General features: G+C 47.0%; 2 protein-coding genes across 9 annotated transcripts in view; one reads left to right on the top strand and one right to left on the bottom strand.

Moving 5' to 3' along the window:
• Positions 1 to 3,218, top strand: part of ADCYAP1R1 (ADCYAP receptor type I) — a 120,476-nt gene extending 117,258 nt beyond the window's left edge. For 5 of the 8 annotated variants that reach the window (XM_033165720.1, XM_033165725.1, XM_033165723.1 and 2 more), the window contains 2 exons: positions 872 to 913; positions 2,862 to 3,218. In XM_033165720.1, the coding sequence (XP_033021611.1) occupies positions 872 to 913; positions 2,862 to 3,071 (252 nt within the window). In that variant the 3' untranslated portion in view covers positions 3,072 to 3,218. The remainder of the gene's footprint in view (positions 1 to 871; positions 914 to 2,861) is intronic. The other 3 variants (XM_033165722.1, XM_033165724.1, XM_033165727.1) reach the window with 1 other exon arrangement.
• A 10,491-nt stretch (positions 3,219 to 13,709) lies between these two features.
• Positions 13,710 to 21,844, bottom strand: part of LOC117055758 (vasoactive intestinal polypeptide receptor 1-like) — a 35,324-nt gene continuing 27,189 nt past the window's right edge. Inside the window, 5 exon segments of the mRNA XM_033165565.1 lie at positions 13,710 to 13,899; positions 15,657 to 15,698; positions 17,632 to 17,761; positions 19,016 to 19,107; positions 20,381 to 20,453. Of these exon segments, the coding sequence (XP_033021456.1) occupies positions 13,717 to 13,899; positions 15,657 to 15,698; positions 17,632 to 17,761; positions 19,016 to 19,107; positions 20,381 to 20,453 (520 nt within the window). The 3' untranslated portion in view covers positions 13,710 to 13,716.

The raw sequence follows: 21,844 nt of genomic DNA on the forward strand, positions 1-21,844 counted from the left end.
AGGGAGAAGGGGCTCCCCCTCCAGCGCCCCCTCCCTCCCTTTTAGAGGAGGAAAACCAGGAAAATATTTTTTCCTGGTTTTTCCCCTTTAAAAAACAGGTGTGTCTAGTGGTCCGGAATGATGTGCAAATCCATCAGTGATGCTCTACTATTGCATCAATGAAATGTTGCAGAATATGCCCCCTCCCCCCCAAAAAAAAACAGCAGTTTGTGCAGTAAGAACCTGAAATTTTCAGTGCATCTGTGTAGGAATGTTCAGGGAGGCAGGAGAGGATATATTGTTTATCAATATCCTTCCTAACTTGCGCTAGCAAGTTCTATAACTTAGCAGAGCTTCACATTCCCCTTTAAACACACAGCGGGTAGCTGGTTGCAAGCTTGTTTAAGCTTCTCAATATAGATTCCTGGTAAGACCCCTTATTTCCCTCTTAAAGAATAAACACACCACAATCTTATTTAAGATATATAAAAGTAGTTTACTCACATCATCAGTTCACAGTTGGATCCCTGAAGGCAGACTTAGTTGCAGATATATACATGTGGATCTACCCCATATGGGGGGGTTAATCCCAGTGACTACAGACTGGCAGTCACTGCAGCTGACACGACGAAAGGAAAATGGAGAAGAAGGGAGAAGGGCTACGTGCTTTGTTCTTTTGTTACCCGTACAGGTAAGGTCTTGCCCACCTCCGGTCACGTGCAAGAGGAAGTATGCCCAAGCCCAGGAGGAAACAGGAAGTTTTCGACTGGCTGGTCCAAACATCCCCTTGCATGTCCACTCTAGGAAAACAAGGAATGTTGTACTTGACTGCTACTTATGTATCACATCCCACAATCTGAACAGCTGCCTGTTCCTCTCTTCTTCCCCACAGGGCTTCGTGGTTGCTGTACTCTACTGCTTCTTGAATGGGGAGGTAAGACTTTTCATAGAATCATAGAGCTGTAGAGTTGGAAAGGATCCTGAGCGTCATCTAGGTCAACCCCCACCCTCGTCGTTCGTTGTTCAGTCGTTCAGTCGTGTCCGACTCTTCGTGACCCCATGGACCAGAGCACGCCAGGCACCCCTATCCTCCACTGCCTCCCGCAGTTTGGCCAAACTCATGCCCACCCTACCCCCCCAGCAATGCAAGAATCTTGACTGAAGCATCCATGGCAGATGTCCACAAACTTTTTCCTCCTTCCTCCCCTAGATGCATAGCCTGGTTCCTGCTTGCATCTTCCCCTGCCATTCTGAGTCCCTACAACCATTCACTGCCAATTCTATCCCCGGTGGGCTGTGACCTCTCTTCTCTCTGCACACACCAAGCTTGGGTGACCCTCTGGAGAGGCATCATCCATTGCAATGTACGAAGCAATAATAATAAATGAGAGATTGCCCAAAGCCCGGAGTGTGTGTAGCAAGTTGCATGGGACCCTTTGGGTGCTGACCATTGTTTAGCGCCTTCTAATGCTTTTGTTGGAGGCAGTAGGTCTCTTGGAATCAAAGTGGAGAGAGCACAGCTGCACTCAGATCCTGCTTTGGGGCTCCTTGTAAGCACCTGGGAGACTGTCTTATCCCTTTTCCATTCAGTAGATCACTGTGGCCTGCAGGAGAGCTTTTCTTTTAAGGTCTAAAGCAGGCATAGGCAAACTCGGCCCTCCAGATGTTTTGGGACTAGGTAACTAGGTTAAACCACAAAGCCTAGGGCTTGCTGATCAGAAGGTTGGCAGTTCGAATCCCCGCAACGGGGTGAGCTCCCGTTGCTCGGTCCCAGCTCCTGCCCACCTAGCAGTTCGAAAGCACGTCAAAGTGCAAGTAGATAAATAGGAACTGCTCCGGTGGGAAGGTAAACGGCGTTTCCGTGCGCTGCTCTGGTTCACCGGAAGCAGCTTTGTCATGCTGGCCACATGACCCGGAAGCTGTATGCTGGCTCCCTCGGCCAGTAATGCGAGATGAGTGCTGCAACCCCAGAATCGGACACGACTGGACCTAATGGTCACGGGTCCCTGACCATTAGGTCCAGTCGTGTCCAATTCTGGGGTTGCGGCACTCATCTCGCTCTATAGGCCGAGGGAGCCAGCTAAGCTGCTTCTGGAGAACCAGAGCAGTGCATGGAAACGACGTTTACCTTCCTGCTGGAGCAGTTCCTATTTATCTACTTGCACTTTGACGTGCTTTTGAACTGCTAGGTTGGCAGGAGCAGGGACCGAGCAACGGGAGCTCATCCCGTCACGGGGATTCAAACCACTGACCTGATCGGCAAGCCCTAGACTCTGTGGTTTAACCCACCCCTAGCAAACAGGACCAGTGGTCAGGGATGATGGGAACTGTAGTCTCAAAACATCTGGAGGGCCGAGTTTGCCTATATCTGGTCTAAAGATCTCAGAAGCTCATTCCGCAGTAACTCCAAGCAGGGCCTTTCATGTTGCTGCCCCAGTTCTGTGGAATAATGTTCCTTTCAAGATAAGACATCTGCACTTTCCAGAAACGATTGAAGACGTGCATGTTCCAAGAGATTAAATGTGGCTTTACCACGAATGTTTACTTGTTAGAGTTTAAGACTTGCTATTCACGAATTTTGTGTTTTTAACTGTGTTAAATTATGTTATGTGTAAATCGCCTTGAGATGGTGGTTTAGAAGGCAAGCAATGAATCGATGATGAGAAGAAAGTAATTTTAAGAAAATATGGTTGCCCACTGTGAGCATAAGGTGCTGGACTAGGTGGGCCTTTGGCCTGATCCAGCCGCAGAGCTCGTCTTGCATTCTTACTGCTTCTGCGTTTTGTTGTAAGAAAAATTAAAAAAAAAAAATATATATATAGAAACTTCTGCCAGCATGTTCCCAAGCGGCTAAGTACATTAAAAAAAATGACCTTTTAAAGTTTCTCCCTAAAGGTGCAATCGGAAATAAAGAGGAAATGGAGGAGCTGGAAAGTCAACCGGTACTTTGCTGTGGATTTCAAACATCGCCACCCCTCCCTAGCAAGCAGCGGTGTGAACGGGGGGACGCAGCTGTCGATTCTGAGCAAGAGCAGCTCACAGATCCGAATGTCGAGCATAAATGCGGAGAACCTGGCGACATGAACGCATAGGCCGTCTTCCTTCCCCTCCCCCAAAGGGGCAGGGGGGGAGAGAAGAAGAAAAAGCTCCTTTGGGAAACAAAACAACGTCAACAACAAAAAGGTCATAATTAATTTTGGTGGTGTGGGGTGGTTGTGTCTGTCTCTGTGTTTTGTTTTTAAAAGAAAAAAAACCCACCTCCCTTTTATTAAAAAAGAGAGAGAGAGAGAAACAAAGTTCTTTCTTGAAGCATGAGACGTCATCCCTGATGGGTGGAAGATAAGGCATTGGAGAGGATTGTAAATATGCAACTGAGATCATCCGGACCAAAAAAGAAGGCGTTCAACTCATCCGCCATCTCAGCAAGCTGCAAATAATTCCATTGTTGGCCTGGCATTTTTTTTGGGGGGGGGGGGGTGATTGTTCTCTGTCCCATCGTGAATTTTGATTGCCAAGCTGATAACCTGTGAATGAGCCATATATATTCATCTCCAATGCATCTCCCTCTGTCTTGGGCTAGTCTCTGCAACCTCTTTCATGACATAGAATGTAGCCTAAATTCTTCACTGGATGCGCCACCAGCCTCGATGAGATGATGGTCGCCGTGGATCCCACCAGAGGCTGCCCAAGCGTGAGGCATCCAATGAGGTTGTGCAGGACTGCGCCATGTGGACAGCAGCCACACTCGATGGGTGGAAAAGCCATGCCGAGCAAAATGGAGCCAACCGGTGTATTCCGTCCTCCAGGAATGTATTAGAAAGCTTATGTTGTGCTGTGAATTTTCTAAAAGGGTCGTCCAAGTTAAGATAGAGCTATATTTTTGAGGTTGATGGGGGAGGGGAGGGCTTCGTCTTCTTTCTTTTTTTAAAAAAGTGGAAAATATCTATCTATATATATCCCCAAATTAAGACTACATGAATTCCTTGAAGGTCACTTCCTCCGGACTACATGCAAAACCCTCTCCATTGATACATTTCCACAGAAATAAGGATGTAACTGGTGGTTGTGACCCCCAACGGCACAGGTTGGTTGTGTGCCACACAAAGTGTGGGGCTTTTGCTGCGCCAGGGTTCACGTCAAAAGGGCTAGGCAATTTTTGTGGATTATACATAGCTAAAACGGGGGAGGAGGGTCCATTTGGGTGAGTCACAGAAGGTCCAAGATCCAATGCTGTGGCGAAGAAATAATATAGATTTTGGAAGTGGGGAAACTTGTCTTTAAATTGAGGCACTCTCCCCCCCCGGGGGGGGAGAGTTTAGTTTGTTTAGGAAATCATTAATGCCTTCAATATAGGTTCGAGTGAAGTGGGGAATTTCTTCTTCGCTCCCGCCTTCTAGTCAGAGCCACAACCGAAACAGAGCTACTTCAGCCGAATTAAAACAATGATGTCAATTCTCAGCAGACTTTGTGCAATGCACGAAGGCCTCTGGACTTTTTATTGTCCCTCTGTGGATTGTATGAGCCTATCTTAGATGTTTCAGGTCCTCTCTAATCTTTCAATGTGAGTGTGTGAGCTTGCCTGTGTGTGTCCATTAGAGAGGGGAAAAATATTGCTTATTTTGTTAATGAATGCAAGCTGAGGCCAAGAAAGTTGCCGTGAAAGGGCTGGTTCTTTCTCCTTCGTTTAAATGAATGGGGTTTTAAAATAAATAAAGTGTTTCAATGGGGGTGGGGTGCGGTGGAGAAGAAGAAGTGGACCATAAACTGGAGCAGGGAGGGGTTGGGGAATCTGACTCTGCAGATGTTTCTGGACTACAGTTCCCATCATTCCCAACCTGCCTTGAGGTTGATGGGAGATGGAATCCAACCACATACAGATGACCATCTAGAATTTATAGAGGACCATAGGCTCCCCATCCCTGAGCTAGAGCTTGGTTTGTACATGTTGAGCAGCACAATCTACAGGAAGGGCCGTAGCTCAGTGGTAGAGCATCTGCCTTGAAAGCAGAACGTCCCGGGTTCGACCCCCAGCATCTCCAGGTAGGACTGGCAGGGACCCCTTGCCTGAAATCCCGGAGAGTCACTGCCACACAGTGTAGACAACACTGAGCAAGATGGAGCAATGGTCTGACTCAGTTCAAGGCAGCGTCCTATTTTCCTGTGTTCCTAATCTCATGCCATGCGTGGACCAGTTTGTCAGCTTCAACACACACGTTAGCTGCCATCTTGGCTCCTGTGTGCATGGAAAAGAAGCTCCGGGAGAAATAGCTTTGCACACCTTGTGAGTCAGCACAGCCCTCTGGCTAAGCAAGGAACAGCCGCGGTGGTGCCCTCTGTTAATGTGTTAATGGACTACATTGACCATCAGCCTTAGCCATTGGCTGTGCTGGCTGTGCCCACTGGGCATTGTAGTCCAATCATACATGGAGGGCACCAGGTTAGCTGCTACCTCTGGGCTAGACCATGTATGGTGGCCCATCAAGTCCTCCACAACCTTGTCCCTCCCTTGTTTGGCCAGGTGGTTTATCAAGTCCCATTTGGCTCAGTGGGTCGCCAGTTGTATTGAGAACAATGCATGAGTTCCCTTCGGTATCATAGAGAGCTGGGCATAAACACGCCATGCGCCCATGTAGTCTTCTAATGGCATCAAAGGGAAAGGGGAGGTCCCGATTAGCTCTGAGTTTCTGGAAAGTCACTGCCATATCCTCGCTGCCACCCCCAACCCACCACTACAAATGGGATGGTTATCCCAGACTGAAAGTTACCTGCTTGCAGATCCCTGCATAGCACCTAACAGATACCTCTAGCTGCCAGCTTAGGAGGCGGGTCGGACATTGCCTCATGGTAATTGTAGTCATCAGATCTTAGCAGAGCAACCATGGGGAGAAACAAAACTGACTTGGATCCAGACGTCTGATGCCCCATTTGACCAGCCCTGTGGGCGGGAGAAGCAAAGGCATAAGGGGCTCTTCCCCTTCCAATGACTGGATCGTGGCCACTCTGTACAAAAGCTCCTTTTCCATCTTTCTGGATTTTGTTCACTTACGTCGTGATGTTGTGTGAAATGTTTTTTTTTTTTTAATATATATACCTATAAATAGTTGTGTTTTTTAAAAAAAAAGAAAAGAAAAAGAAATGAGCAAATGGATGTGTCCATTTAGACCAGGGGTCAGCAACCTTTTTCGGCCATGGGCCAGTCCACCGTCCCTCAAACCATGTAGGGGGGCAGACTATATTTTGAAGGGAAAAAATGAACGAATTCCTATGCCCCACAAATAACCCAGAGAAGCATTTTAAATAAAAGGACACATTCTACTCATGTAAAAACACTCTGATTCCCGGACTGTCTGTGGGCCAGATTGAGAAGGCGATTGGGACGCATCCGGCCCCTGGGCCTTAGGTTGCCTACCCCTGATTTAGACTGTATTCACACGACAGTTTATCCTGCTTTCATTGTGTTTCCCTAACTGTTAATTATATTTAAGCTTCCGCATGATGTGAAAGCCACTTCCAGGAATATAGAATAAGTTTAATGCTCATTTCCATGTTATTTGCAAATAGATTTTTTTCCCCCTGGAACTAAGTAACAGGGAAATGAGCACCAAAGTCGCACTATAATCCATGATATTTCTGAAATTGAAAGCTCATACTGTATGGAAGCTCACGTGGAATGAAGAAATTAACAGTTAGGGAAACATCAGGAAAATGGAACAGACTGCCGTGTGGATTCAGCATTGTGTTCTATTCCTGGAAGCGGCTTTTGAAGCTCAAACGTAATGTGAAAATTAAGTTAGGGAAACCTCATGGAAATGGAATAAAGACGGCTTCCTATGTTCCTATCTGGATTGGGTTCATGCTCCACCAAGTCACAAAGAAGTTTTAAATCACTGCAGTATCGGCAGTTCATTCTGAACTGCGAATGAAAGCAAGTCATTTCTTTCAGATGGATCTCAGAACTGTTCCCAGTTGTGATGGTGCATGGGACCAAAAAAAGAGAAAGAAAGAAAAAATATATCCTATAAGTAATAAACACAATTGATATCATCCAGAGCTTTTTGCTCACTACGATGCATGCATAGCGACTTGCCCATTTGCTTCCGTAGAGGGGGTAGTTCTGAGAGCCCATCCCTGGTTTTGCACAGATGGATCCATCCCTTCCATGGAGGTAAAACGAGAAGCCCTTGCATGCAGGAGATCGGTGCCTGCATCTGAGCTTCTGTGCCAAACAACTGAAATTGCCAAGATTCCAGAACTGGCAACAGAGCTAATTCCAACAGTTCCATAGGATCTCCAAGATTCAATGGACTGGATGTTTCCCCGTACGCCACAGCCAGTCAATTGCACTGGTATCAAGGGATTGATTTGCTCGGATTCCACAGGGAATCGGTGCAGCAAATTGCCAGGGGTCCATTGAGAAGAATGGAGGGAATGGCCAAGGTTTTGAAGGCGTTGGTGGAAGGAATAGCCCAGGTTTCATTGAGTGCCAAAAGAAAATGTTGCCAGGGTTGGATGGCCGTCTGCATAGCATAGGCACCAGTGGAGGCAAAGGTTCAAGTTCCATTTGCACCCATGGAGAACGTGGCCCAGATTGTATCTCGGAGAGACTGCAAAGACCTTATGGCTGCTTAGGACAACAGGCAGGTAACTTTGCATGTCTGGAACCCTGAAAGGCTCCCTCCTCTAAATGGCAGTTGAGAGGTGGCTGGCTTGCTCAGACACCTTGTATTTCCAGGCCAGACACACCCCTGATCAAACTCAAAGCACAGGTGAAATTTGGCAAAAGGAGGGTGCGATGCCATTGTCACTGCTGAATGTAAGCTGGTTATCTTCTGGTGTTGACTCTTAAGCTGGCAATCTTTCTTATCAACTGAAAGGGAAGGTTTAGGAAGAAATGTCTTCGTCTGCATGTTATGGAAATGAATACTATTTAAATTTATTGCCCACCCCTTCACTCTAAGGTCCCAGAGTAAGTTGCAACAATTAAAACACAATGTCACCAACATTGCATTTGTGAAAAACTTACATTTGCAAAAAATAATAATAAAGGAGTTCTAAAAATATACATCTCAGGTGTCAAAAGTTAGGTACATCTTCAGCATTCATCAAAAGCTGTATAATCAAGATGTCAGATACATCTCTGTGCCCTGACTTTTGACACCCGAGACTCATTTTTCTATATCTTTGAATGCAAACTTACCAGATTTGTTTTTGCCTCACCAGGGCATGAACAAAGACACTTTAGAAATGATTACTTCTCTCAATTTTGTGTTGCAGCCAATGTGCACAGTTGGGTGCATTATCAGTCAAAAGAGCATGCAAAACTATGATAGCGACAACAGCGTACGAAAATGCATTCAGCTAATGGGAAACTGCAATTCATGTAATAGGCTGAAATTTCTATAACTATCTGTACTTGTGGAGAAATGGGTGCCAAAAGAAAGTGTTTATGAATTTTCATATTCTGATATGGAAATGGAGCAAACTGAATTTAAGATTACAAAAAATGAGAAACTGGTAGGAAATGAAATTTACCATCCATCCTTAGGGGCAACTAGAGAAGATGGACAGCTGAAGAGTTGACAGCAGAAGACAAATTCACCCCCAGGCAGCAGTAGTGATGATCTGATTTCCCCTTCTGCCCAAGCTGGCACCATGATTGAAGGTGCCCTAGAGAATATCCCCTCCAGTAGGTCTTTTCCACCAGTGGTATGCCTGAGTGGATGTACCGTATTTTTCGCTCCATAGGACGCACCGGACCATAGGGCACACCTCGTTTTTAGAGGAGGAAACAAGAAAAAAAATATTTTTCTGGTTTTCCTCCTCTAAAAGCCCTGTTTTTTTTTGAGGATCAGCTCAAAGTTTTGCAGCTTTTTTGCAAAGGGAAGAGCCCTCTTTTTTGAGGATCAGCTCAAAGTTTAGCAGCTTTTTTTGTAAAGAGGGAAAAGCAAAGCTCCTTTTGCAAAGGGGGAAAAGTAAAGAGGAAAACCCCCGTTTTTGTGGGGTTCAACTCACATTTCTGCAGCTTCTTAAGGAAAGGGAGCCGTTTCTACAGTTTCCAGACAGATAATCTAATCAGCCAGTCACATGTCACTGGGGAAACAAACAACCTCCCTCTGCAGCACATTCAACAATGGAGGCCTGAGCAAGGGGGCGGGGCTGAAAGGGAGCCAGGACTCTTATCTCTCTCCCAATCTCTTGCTGAGCAGGGTCCTTTCAACACCCCCTTTTCTCTTTGTAAAATAAAAAGCAGGATCTGCTTTTGGTCCCTGGGCAATTCGGCTCCGGGGACCACCATTCGCTCCATAGGACGCTCAGATATTTCCCCTTACTTTTTAGGAGGAAAAAGGTGTGCCTTATGGAGTGAAAAATATGGTGCTTGTCCTGATCTAGCAGGCTCTTATTATGTTCTTAAAATACTGTAGAAACAAAGGAGGCATATCCGTGAAGTACCATCTCTGGTTACTGGGGCCCAGCAGCTGCCTAGAGATACTTGCAGTAGAGCTTAGCCCTGCCTGTGACAAGGGGCTACAGCTTGGCAAGTTTGGTCTGTCTCCTTCATTGGAGGAGCTAATGGGAGAGCCTACGCATCCATCCTCTCTAGCTTTCTCACTTGTTGGAGGGAGTTCTACTGGATTCCGAACATCTGTGTCAACAGCAGCAGTAACTAGTAGCCAGGCTGGCAGGAGGACATTGCCAAGACCCTGCAAATTGCCCAAACAAAAACCCCACCAGCACCAAACAGGCAAAGCTCCTTTGATGCCCCAGTGGAGAACACTCTTGAGTGACAAGCTGAACTACACCAAGGAAGGAACTGCCTCCAGGCACAACCCATTTGTTTGGATTGGGTTTTGAAGGGGAAAAGATGAAATGCAAGGCCTTTTTCTGAATGGTGCCAGTTAGCCACAGGAACTCCAGGGATGGGAGAGGTCAGGCAAGCCCATGCCCTGCTGACCTCTCCCATTGTGCAGGTCTTCCACCACTTGTGGTAGTGGAGCAATTCAGTTGAACGGAAGGACAGGAGAGGTTGCCATCGCCACTCTTCCCAGTGAGTCCCTGACCCAGTCAAATTTCTCCTGTGACCTCATTAAAATTGTCACCCCAATTTTTGCAGCCAGACAGTAGGACCACAGCAGTGTGCTGGCAGATCCAGTTCTGCATCAAGAGTGACCAAAGAGTCGATAAATTGGTAGGCACAATGTGTTTTGGAGATTGAGGGATGGGTCTTTGTGTATTGAAGCAGGATGGATTCTTAGTGGTTGAGGTCACCCTACCCCAAGGTCACCCCTTTTACGTCTCTCCCCCCTCCCCATATTAATGAATGGGTGGCCCTACTAACAAAACAAAAACGTTAGGTCAGTTCTAGAAGATGCTTAAGCTCAGGCTTTGCTGAATCTCCAAAGGAAAAAGAATTTCTGGGAAAGCATCATTGGTTTTGATAGTATTGCATACATAATAAATAGTAATGTCAATGTCCAGAGCTGAGAGGGTTTCTGGTGAGAAGTCACTGGGAGATGACAGTGTCAGCTGGGAGGCACTTTTGGAAGTGAGGGATAGAGAAAATGCAGCTTCTGCATAGAGGTGACTTATTCTCAAGAAAGCGGTCTTTGCAAGAAGGCTTCCTCTGAGACCTGGTACACACATAATGCTAAGACATGGTTTGTTTAAGTCAAGGCTTGCTTAACAAACCATGAGTTTGCCAAGAGTTGTGGAACAGACAACCCAACAAACCATGGCTCGTTTCTCCTGTTTTCCAGCTGATGTTGCCTCACCTTTGCACTCTGAAGAGTACCTGGTTCCAAAACATGGTTAAGGAATGGTGCTGGGTTCTAACATAAGGCCAAGCAATAGTTTAAAACAAACCAGGGTTGTTAGACAACAGCAAACCGTAGCCTCAGAATGTGTTTTGTTGCTTAACAAATAATAGTTAAGCAACTGGGCAGGAATCACACATAACACTAATAACTCATTGTTTAATAAACCATGGTTGAGTGATCTATGTGTGAGCCAGGCCAATGTCTGCTTTCATAGATGATGTACAGACAGGATCATCTAAGATCCTTGGTGCCTCGGGATTCCTCCTTTGATGCTGAAGCATCCGGAACCTAGGGGTTGACAATAATGGATCACTAAACTAGGGTTCCCAACATTTCCTGTTTAATAGAAAATGGAAACTTCAGTTTCTAGTGCCATCCATCTAATGCCTTTCACCTGTGCCAAAAGTTCTTCAAGAACTGGTTCTCTATGTGTATATTAAATCCCTCCCCCTGTACTACAAGCCCCCACTTCCTACAATGGTGTCCTTAAAGAGCTGACTCATTTTGTGACCCTGTGCACACTTGCTTGAGGGTAAGCCTCACCCGTTACTTCTGAAGTGCTCAGGATTGTGCCCTCTGATACTTTTGGGATTCCCACAAACCATTTTTGGGTGCTCATGCTGAAGGTGTACCCAGAGCCAAGAGTTATGCCAGCAAGCTCATTGTTTCTAATGGGGCCTCTGCTTAAAGAGTTCTCCTTATGCTGAATGTAAAAAGAAAATAATATCAATAATTTTTAAAAAATGAATATGGCGAATGGGCGGGCAGGGCACTGTTTGAGGTGACCGTTTTCCTTTGTAAACCTTCGGAGCAGTAGAAACCCGGAGGCAGAACTTCTTCTCAAGGCAATGTAAATAAACAAGATCTCTTTTGCATTTCAACAGTGCTATGCCCCCCCCACCCGCCCCCACTGTGAGATATATTTTGGAGTTTGAGAATATATGTTATTAAAAGCAAAATGTAATAATAATAACAATAAAGGATTTGTTGTGACTTGTTTCTGGGTTTTTTTAATTTAAGCAACACACGCAAACACATGGCCAGACCACATTTCTGATACCAGCATATTTATTTGATACTAGGGGTCAGTGCTGTCAAGTATCCCGTTTTCCCTGGGATTCTCCATTATTTTAAGCAGTTTCCCACTGCTCTCCCTTATTTTTTATTTCCCTTAAATTTCCCGTTTTTAATGGAAGCAGCTCCTTCCCTGCTGGCCAGGGACTGGGTGGGAAGACCTCTCCTACTTGGAGAGAAAAGCCTCAGCCCTCAAAGCAAGTGGGAGCTGTTTCCCGTGCTTACAGGGGGGTGTATTCCTCCCCCTGCATCAGCCCCTATCCGTTGCCACTGAGCCCCTCAGCCAGCCAATAGGGTTAGCTGGCGGGCGGAGCCTGGCTGCCTTTGAGCAGCTGCTGCTTCCTGTCCTGTTTTGATGAGATCAGACAAGAAGACCATGGGGCTCCATCGCGTGGAGCACATGGCTGCCCTCCTCTTTGCTCCGCTCCGAGCCTGAGCCCGCTTGGAGTTGACATTGCTGCTCCGCCCACTTTTGCTTCTGGCTCCGCCCACCACTGACATGTGACTGTCCCTGGGATAGGTGAGACTGCTGATCCCTTATTTTCAAATCCGAAACTTGACAGCTATGCTAGGGGTTGTGCCCCTGCACGTTCTGCCTGACATTTTCCCTACTTTAAACCCCCCCCTTCCCCTAGAGATTCCCCTTCCCATCCCGTGGAACAATGAAACTTGCCTTTCACTTCCCCAATGCCATATATTGCACGTTAAGAACTGACCTGCAGTTCTTAACGTGCAATATATGAAAGTACCTGTGTGGTTAGTTTTTAATTAATGTACCCTATGTAATAAGCTGGTGAAGGATTTTAAAATGATAATATGAACATTTCCTATAAAAATACCCTTGGTAAGAAATGTTATCCCTTCATATATAGCCTATAGTGACTGTAGACAAGTGGTTTTCATAAGGATTTTAATGTAGATATTTTTAAACATTGTGGTATGAAAGACCAGAAACAAACTACTTTGTACTGGAAGGACAAATCTACTAATAAAGTAATTAAAAAGAAAGAAAGGAAATAAAACACTTTCTCTTATTCTGCAGGTACTTGCAGGCCCCTGCTTTCATCTTCACCCACATTCCGACACCCCCTAATCACTCCTTTCTGTTTATACACATTCCCATGAATTAGTCATGGAGTTCCCTGTCACTTTCCTAACTGCAAAACATCCATTCTTAAAAATTTATTTTTTAAGTGGCTTTGTTGTACTCGGGCAACAGAAAGCCCCTCAATATACTTTAATTGCACAGTGTTGTTGTTCACTCATTCAGTCGTGTCCGGCTCTTCGTGACCCCATGGACCAGAGCACACCAGGCACGCCTATCTTTCACTGCCTCCTGCAGTTTGGCCAAACTCATGCTAGCCGCTTCAAGAACACTGTCCAACCATCTCATCCTCTGTCGTCCCCTTCTCCTTGTGCCCTCCATCTTTCCCAACATCAGGGTCTTTTCTAGGGAGTCTTCTCTTCTCATGAGGTGGCCAAAGTACTGGAGTTTTCTTGGCAGGGATACTGGAGTGGCTTGCCGGTTCCTCCAGGTGGATCACATTTAGTCTAAACCCTCCACTATGACCTGTCCATCTTGGGTGGCCTTGCATGGCATGGTTCATAGCTTCCCTGAGTTATTCAAGCCCCTTCACGATGACAAGACAAATGATGGGTGGTCTTGGGTACCCACATCACAACAACCAACCAACCTGACCCTGACTTAGCAATTTCTGTCTGAAGGCTTGTAAGGTCCCATAGGGCACTTGTAGGGTGGAAGTCTTCTGATACAGCTGCCACTTCTGCTGGAACAAGAGGGTTGGGTACTTCCCCTAAACCTTTGAGGTCATGAAAGCAAAGTACATCTTCAGACAGAGGACAGGCCATTCTGAGAGGCACCCCTCTTGGGACTGATTCTGTCCAGCATAGATAACTGTGTGACGTAATTAACAGGGCTGTTTTCTCTGGAGAGGCTCCGATGCACCCGGGCAAAGCTGAGGTAATGTCGGTAGTGCCACTTCCGGAGGCATTTCTTGAACTCGGCCTGGACCTAAGATGGAGGAAGCAACAGCAGGAAAAGAAACAGAGGCTTACAGCTGGGACAGAGTCAAAACACAGCCCCTGACTTCAGACCCTCAACGTGTCCCTATTTTCCACGGATATCCCTGATTGAGAGAAGCCGTCCTGGTTTCTCATTTAATCCTGGAATGTCCCACTTTTCCTAAGGGTGTCCCTATTTCCACCGGAGAAATGTTGGAGAGTATGGAGTTATCCGACCCCAGAGCCGTCTGAAGGCAATCCTGTATAAGGAAGGTTTTTTAATGTTTAATGTTTTATTATGTTTTTATGTAAGTTGGAAGCTGCCCAGAGTCGCTGGGGCAACCGAGTCAGATGGGTGGGGTATAAATAGAATAATTATCATTATGCAATGGGACGTCTCTATTTACCCTGGAGAAATGTTGGAGGGCAAGTAACTTTGCAGCCTCTTCCATCATTCTTGGGTGGGGTGGGGTGGGGAGAAGAGCTATGAAGATGTGTAAATTTCACCCACTGTGCTGTGGGCGGGTGGGCGGGCAGGGAGTACAGGCTGGAAGAAGGAAGTGCATCCTTTTGTTGCCTAGGCAACATGATGGTGCTTCCTTCCCATGCTGCCGTGAGCCAGGTGGTCAGAAAGTGATCACCTGTTGCCAGGGCAACCCAGCCACACTCCCTCCCTCCCAGTTTGCAGCACAGGGCAGGAATATATATGGAGTCGCCCAATTGCTTAATAAAGGGAATTAACTGCTCCCCCCAACACAAGTCTTAAAGGTAAAGGTACCCCTGACCGTTAGGTCCAGTCACGGACGACTCTGGGGTTGCACGTTCACCTTGCTCTATAGGCCAAGGGAGCCGGCATTTGTCCGCAGACAGCTTCCGGGTCATGTGGCCAGCATGACTAAGCCGCTTCTGGCGAACCAGAGCAGCACACGGAAACACCGTTTACCTTCCTGCCGGAGCGGTACCTATTTATCTACTTGCATTTTGATGTGCTTTTGAACTGCTAGGTTGGCAGGAGCTGGGACCGAGCAATGGGAGCTCACCCCATCGCAGGGATTCAAACTGCCAACCTTCTCATCGGCAAGCCCAAGAGGCTCAGTGGTTTAGACCACAGCGCCACCCGTGTCCCAGGCTCGTACCTTATGTGAGTGCAATGTTTGCAAATAAGCCCCTATCCCAAATATTGTTTTGGGGCTGGGGTGAGCTGAGATCTCAGTGAGGACTACCCACCTATTCCCAGTCACCTCCCTGCAGCCCTGAGGAATAGCAACTTGCTCCTTTGAAAGCCAGGCTTCTCAGAATGCTTGCTTTAGTGGCAGATACCCTGTTACACGTTACTGCACTGCAGGAATTTCATGGGCACACCGCCTCTGCGCATCCTGGCAGGACTTTTTTCCCCAGCTGGAATTTGCCAGAACTCAGGTCCAGCATCTCTCAGTTGGGCGCCATTGGTATTATAATGGAACTTCAAGGGAGGTTACAGGTTACAGCCGTGTTGGTCTGCCGGGGTGGGGACTATCCACCCAACAGGTGGGGTAATTCGCCCATGGGGGCGATCAGCATGGCGGCACGATCCTCCTGGCAGGGGGTCTGATCGCGGCACAGCGGCATGATCCACCTGGCTGGATTATGTCACCCCCCTCTGGAATGATACCCGGGGCGATCCGCCCCCACCACACACCCTTTCCTACACCCCTGGTACTGGGGTCCTGAGCTGCATAAGGCTTTATAGGTTAAAAAAAAACCCAGCACTTTCTCATTTGTACTTACCTCTCCATTTAAGAAACAGTACAGGAGAGCGACAACAAAGCCCTTTGAAAGAGAAAAAGAGAGGAGAGAATTGTGGGAGAAGCACACACCTACCAAACAAATGTGGCTTGATATAAAAGTGGGCGAGGCACTTGCACACAAGGACTGTTGTTTTCTTGCCCTGCTTGTCACCTTCCTAGAGACATCTGATTGGTCTATGTCAGAAAAGGGGGTGCTGGACTCAGTGAGCTTTGGTCTGATCCAGCCGGGCTCTTCTTGTTTGGCTAACCGGTAAAGGTAAAGGTACCCCTGACCATTAGGTCCAGTTGTGTCCAATTCTGGGGTTGTGGCGCTCATCTTGCTTTACTGGCCTAGGGAGCCAGCGTACAGCTTCCTGGTCATGTGGCCAGCATGACTAAGCTGCTTGTGGCGAACCAGAGCAGTGCACAGAAATGCCATTTACCTTCCCGCTGGAGCGGTACCTATTTATCTACTTGCACTCTGATGTGCTTTCAAATTGCTAGGTGGGCAGGAGCAGGGACCGAGCAATGGGAGCTCCCCCCATTGCGGGGATTCAAACCACCAACCTTCTGATCAGCAAGCCCTAGGCTCATTGGTTTAGACCACAGGGCCTCCCGCGTCCCAGCTACAAACAAACAAACCTTGAAAGATGGAAATGCTCCCATTGAGCCAGAGAGTGGGAAGTATCAGGAAATGCTTAGTTCTCCAGGAGCTTGCTTTCGAATAGCTTCCAACAGGAGCAAGCCTCTCTGGCTTCCAGCTCTCAGGATCGTAGGAATTAGTATTATACTGAGCCAGATCATTTGTCCAGCCAATTGTAGGTCCAGCTGTCTGGCATAGTCTTCCCGCGATTGCAGGCAGGGGACATTCCCAGCCCTACCTACAGATATTTGGAGCTTGAACTTTCTGCCTTGATGGCAGATGCTCTATCATTGTGCTGCAGACTTCCTGTATACCAGACATCCCCGGGGGATCCTTATCCACAACTCTGGTCATTCCTCCCCAAAGAAAGCTCAACAACTCTGGGTAATCCTCCCCTTCCACACACACACCCCACGCACGCTCCTCCTCCCTCTAATTGCAATGGGTAGATCACTGCCAGTTTTTTTATATACTGGGAGTAGATCACAGTCTCATGGGAGTTGGATGTGCCTGCTGTATACTATAAGAACACTGGGAGCTGTCTTATACCATCAGATAATTGGCTCATCTTGTGGGATGTAAACACAGAGCAGTCAAAACACAAAATTGCTAGAGTGGACATGAAGATGTCTCAGTCATCCAGCCTTAACTTCCTGTTTGCCTGGACTGAGACAACTTCCTCTATGTAACTGGAGATGGGTGTGGTTTCACCTGGGGAGGTTTACACAAAAAAAACCCACAGGAAGCAGGCCCCATCCTTCTCTTTTGCATCGTCTCTTGAATGAGCAACAACCATGTCCTTCTGGCTCTTAGCCAAGAGAACAAAGGGAGCTACTTTTCCCTATGGAAGTAGCAACCACATGTAAATACTTCTTACTAAGCAAGCCTGCCTTCTGAGAAACGCTGTGTGACTCAGGAAGTAATGTAAGTAAACTCTTTTATATCTTATAAAGAGAAGTGTTGTGTCTTTACTTTTAAGAGGGAAGAAGGGGAATATACCAGGAATATATATTTCTTATAGAGGCTTTAGCAAGCCTATGCAACTGTCTCTGCTGTGTTTTAGAAAGGGAATGGAACTCTGCTAAGTTTGGAGCTTGTTAATACAAACTGGGATGAGATATATAAGTTAATATATCATCATCCACACTCCCAAGCATTCCCACACATCTCACTCAGTATTGTCCACTCTGATGGGCAGCATCTCTCCAGGAGTCCAGGGACAGAGTCTTATTCCAGCCCTGCCAGGAGATGCTATTGGGGATTGAACCTGGGACCTTCTGCAGGCAACAGCGGATGCTCTACTGCTGAGCTACAGCCCTTCCCCAACTCTTACCTGAAAGGAACCCAAGCCTAGCTCAATGTACAGCCTGGCGACCATCCCAATGCTCTCTGGAAAGAAGGCAAAGATGATGTAGTGAGCCCCAAAGAGAGGGATGAGCAGCAACGTCGATTTTGCTAGTCTCCTGAAAGAGAGAATGTGGATGGGATAGGAGTTCAGAAAAGGCCACACATCTCTGGGCAGCCAGAGATGACTCAGGTGGCAGTTTGCAGACCAGGTTCTGCAGGGGCGTACAAGGTTTCTCAGGCAGGAGAGGTGCTTTCAATGTGGAAAAGACTTCCACAGAACACTGGGGAGGTCCTGGTGGATTAAAAAAATGATGGCAAGGGTTCTCATTCATGGGGGAGGTGTATGCATAGCTTATGGATCAGGGCGTCACCATCCACTGAGGTGGCAGAACAGAAAATACACCAGAAGAGTCTTTCTGCTTCTGGTGCACTGCTCCTGAATTTGGTTTCCGCACAACCCCTGTGAAACTGCCATCCTAGTGTCAGGCTTCAGGGAATCGGCTTCCTCCCCCATGGCAGTAGATAAGGAAAACAAAGCAAAAGGAGTTTTCTTACCAGTTATAAACTTTAATAATCACAGCGAGAGAACAAAGAACACATCTCCTAGAATGGCGGTGCTCCCAATTAAGGATACCACCCCCTTCTGTCCCTATTAATCTATGTCACTTCTACGTCTTGTAATCTGAGTTTGTACCCTCTGTGCTTTCTGTTCTGCCACTTTCTGAGCTCTTTGAGACTTTGGAGAAGGGGGGGTGAATACTACCCAGAGACTGTGAATCTGTTAACCCTCTCTTTTCCTGTGTTTCTTCTCTTAGCTGTTCCCCATTCAGTATTTCCCAGCTTCTTCCTTTTGAACTATGTCCCTCTGCAGACCACTGTACCCAATCTATACTGTCCTGCTGCTCCTGAGAAGATTCAGGATCTGAATCAGAAACAGGGGGAGACTCCCACCATTCCTCCTCAGCACGGTCCCTGACACTTAGGCATGTTTACTCAGCAGCAAGCCCTGTTGGTTTTCAGGATGCAGGCCTGGTGGTGGTAGTGAGCTGCCCTTGGTGTCCCACCTATGCACAGACAGGGACAGGAACAGTTCAGTCTTCCTCCTGCTTCGTGAATCTGCCCAACCACCACATAAGCCACAACTTTGGCAGAAATCTGCTTACAGTGTACAGCAGGGACAGAGAACTTGTGGCCCTCCAGATGCTGTTAGATTGCAATGTCCACCATCCCTGATCTTTGGCCATGTATTGGCTAATGGGAGCTGAAGCTCGTCAACATCTGGAGGTCCACAGATTGCTCACCCCTGGTGTATGCTGGACAATCGGGGTCTAACCTCTCCGGCTCGTGGGATGAAAGAGTTGGCCACTTACACAAAATGCCTTGTATGCCTTCCTCCAGTCTTTGAAGATTTTAATTTCTGCACCAAAATCCGGATGACGTTGAGAAAGATAGCAAAGTTCATCTAGAGAGAGAAGAGGGAATCTCAGCATCCACCAAAGCTTAGTGAACACATTTCCAGGTCGCATTACTTTACTGAGAAATAACCTCGGGTTGTATCGAAACGAGATAAACAAGTGTAAGATACAGCCCTTCCTCTCTATTGAATCTAAAACAAGAAGGTAGATTTGGAGAAGATTTCTGATGGCAAGAAGACAACCAAGTACCTAGAGAGGTGGTAGCCAGCTTTCTTCCACTCAAGGTCTTCAGGAAGAAACTGGAAAACCAGTAATTGGGGTTGATTTTCCTCTAGATCTCCTTTACTGAACAGTTCATGTGGGGTACATGACATACAAGTCGCCTGCAAATCCGCAATGCCTTGATTTCATAACACAGGTGGTTCTGTTGCAAGGGGTTGTCAAGGACATTCTGCATGAATGTGGAATCTAGGTTTTTTGTGAGTCAGAGCTGTGTACCCAAATATATGGCTAACCTACCATAATTTGTAAGGTAAAGGTGAAGGGACCCCTGACCGTTAGGTCCAGTCGCGGACGACTCTGGGGTTGCGGCACTCATCTCGCTTTATTGGCCGAGGGAGCCGATGTACAGCTTCCAGGTCATGTGGCCAGCATGACTAAGCTGCCTCTGGCGAACCAGAGCAGCGCACGGAACGCCCTTTACCTTCCCGGCAGAGCAGTACCTATTTATCTACTCGCACTTTGACGTGCTTTCAAACTGCTAGGTTGGCAGGAGCAGGGACCGAGCAACAGGAGCTCACCCCGTCTCAGGGATTCAAACTGCCGACCTTCCGATTGGCAAGCATAGGCTCTGTGGTTTAACCCAGTGTTCCCCAACCTTGGGCCTCCAGCTGTTTTTGGCCTACAACTCCCATCATCCCTGACCACTGGCCTTGCTAGCTAGGGATGATGGGAGCTGTAGTCCAAAAACAGCTGAAGGCCCAAGGTTGGGGAACACTGGTTTAAACCCACAGCGCCACCCACATCCTTTATTCTGTACATTCAGCCAAAAAACAAACACCTCCACCCACAGTAATCAGGGAGGTGTATACTTCCTCAGCCAAATCAAACAGGCAAAAATTGGGGAAATTCCTCACCCTGACTGAGCAATATCCCACTTCGTAGGGAAGGAGGGGGGCCTGATCCAGCATGCTATTCTTAGGTTCTTAACATCTCAAAGGGCGCAAGGGCGGCACACAGCCCACTGTCCCCCAATGACTGACGACAATTGCTGGGCTTTCTGTTTTTCAAAGCATTCGTTTGATCAAAAGGAAAACTCACTATGACGGTTAATAGGACGGGTCCTTTGATGATCCAGAGGACTGCAGAGCTCTCCTCATCATCATCCCAGCATCTGAAACAGCCAACAAAAAAGAAACAAATGATGTCTATTACCTTGAAAGAAGAGACTTCCACCAACTCCTCTGCCATTCGATGACCGTGTCATGCTTGTACAGTGGTATGGTACTTTAGTTCTCAACGCCTTGGTTTTCCCGGTTTGTGGAACTTTTTTCGGAAGCCGAATGTCGCGGTCACTCTCTCAGACCTGAGCAGCACCCCCGGACGTTTAAACGGTCTATTGGTAACTACCCATACAACATGTGGTATATCCGCTGCCAACCAGCCAGTCTTCATGCTGGCAATGAATAACTCACTTCAGATTTGGATTGTGGTAGAAAATAAACATAAGTTTCTTTATTGTTGGTACAAAGCATAATGGTTTCATATGAACGGGTAAAACGTTTTAAGACAACCGAATGGTTCTTCAGGTAGTATATTCCAACTCTCTACCTAGTATTTCAATAACTATCCCTAATGCCTCCTACTATTTATTCAATCCGCTCTAGCTCTGCTGTCCTCATTTCCTCTCTCTCTCTCTCTCTCCTCTCTCTAACAGCCCCCCTTCCACTCTCTAACTGCCTGGAGAGCTCCCATTGGTCAATCTCCTCCCTGCCAAGTTACCCTTGGAGAACCTTTAGGGGTGAAACGCCACACTGAACATGCTCCGTTTTGAGTGCCACACTTCGTTTTGAGTGTTATGCTGAGGCCCGTCTGTTTTTGCTACTTATTTTGTGTTTTTGTTTTTGCGGCTCTTTTCGTTTTGTCTTTGTGACTGTGCGGAACCCAGTTCAGCTACCGATTGATTGATTGCATGACCGCAGTACATTGTTTATTGCTTTCATTTTATGGAGCAATGGCCTCTAAATTAGATAGTAAAATTCATGTTAAAGTGCTGTTTTTTTAATAATAATAATAATAATAATAATAATAATAATAATAATATATTTGTACCCCGCCCATCTGGCTGTGTCTCCCCAGCCACTCTGGGCGGCTTCCATCAAATATTAAAATACATTTAAAATATCACAGATTAAAAACTTCCCTAACAGGGCTGCCTTCAGGTATTTTCTGAATGTCAGGTAGTTGTTTATTCCCTTGACCTCTGATGGGAGGGCGTTCCACAGGGCGGGCGCCACCACCGAGAAGGCCCTCTGCCTGGTTCCCTGTAGCTTTGCTTCTCACAGTGAGGGAACCGACAGAAGGCCCTCGGCGCTGGATCTCAGTGTGCGGGCTGAACGATGGGGGGTGGAGACGCTCCTTCAGGTAGACAGGCCGAGGCCATTTGGGGGCTTTAAAGGTCAGCACCAACACTTTGAATTGTGCTCGGAAACGTTTTAGGGGTTGTTTTAAAAGTCTGGAATGGATTAATCCATTTTACATTACTTTCTATGGGAAAGCGCGCCA

The sequence above is a fragment of the Lacerta agilis genome, chromosome 12 (assembly GCF_009819535.1).
Source record: "Lacerta agilis isolate rLacAgi1 chromosome 12, rLacAgi1.pri, whole genome shotgun sequence".
In the NCBI taxonomy this organism is placed as follows: domain Eukaryota; kingdom Metazoa; phylum Chordata; class Lepidosauria; order Squamata; family Lacertidae; genus Lacerta; species Lacerta agilis.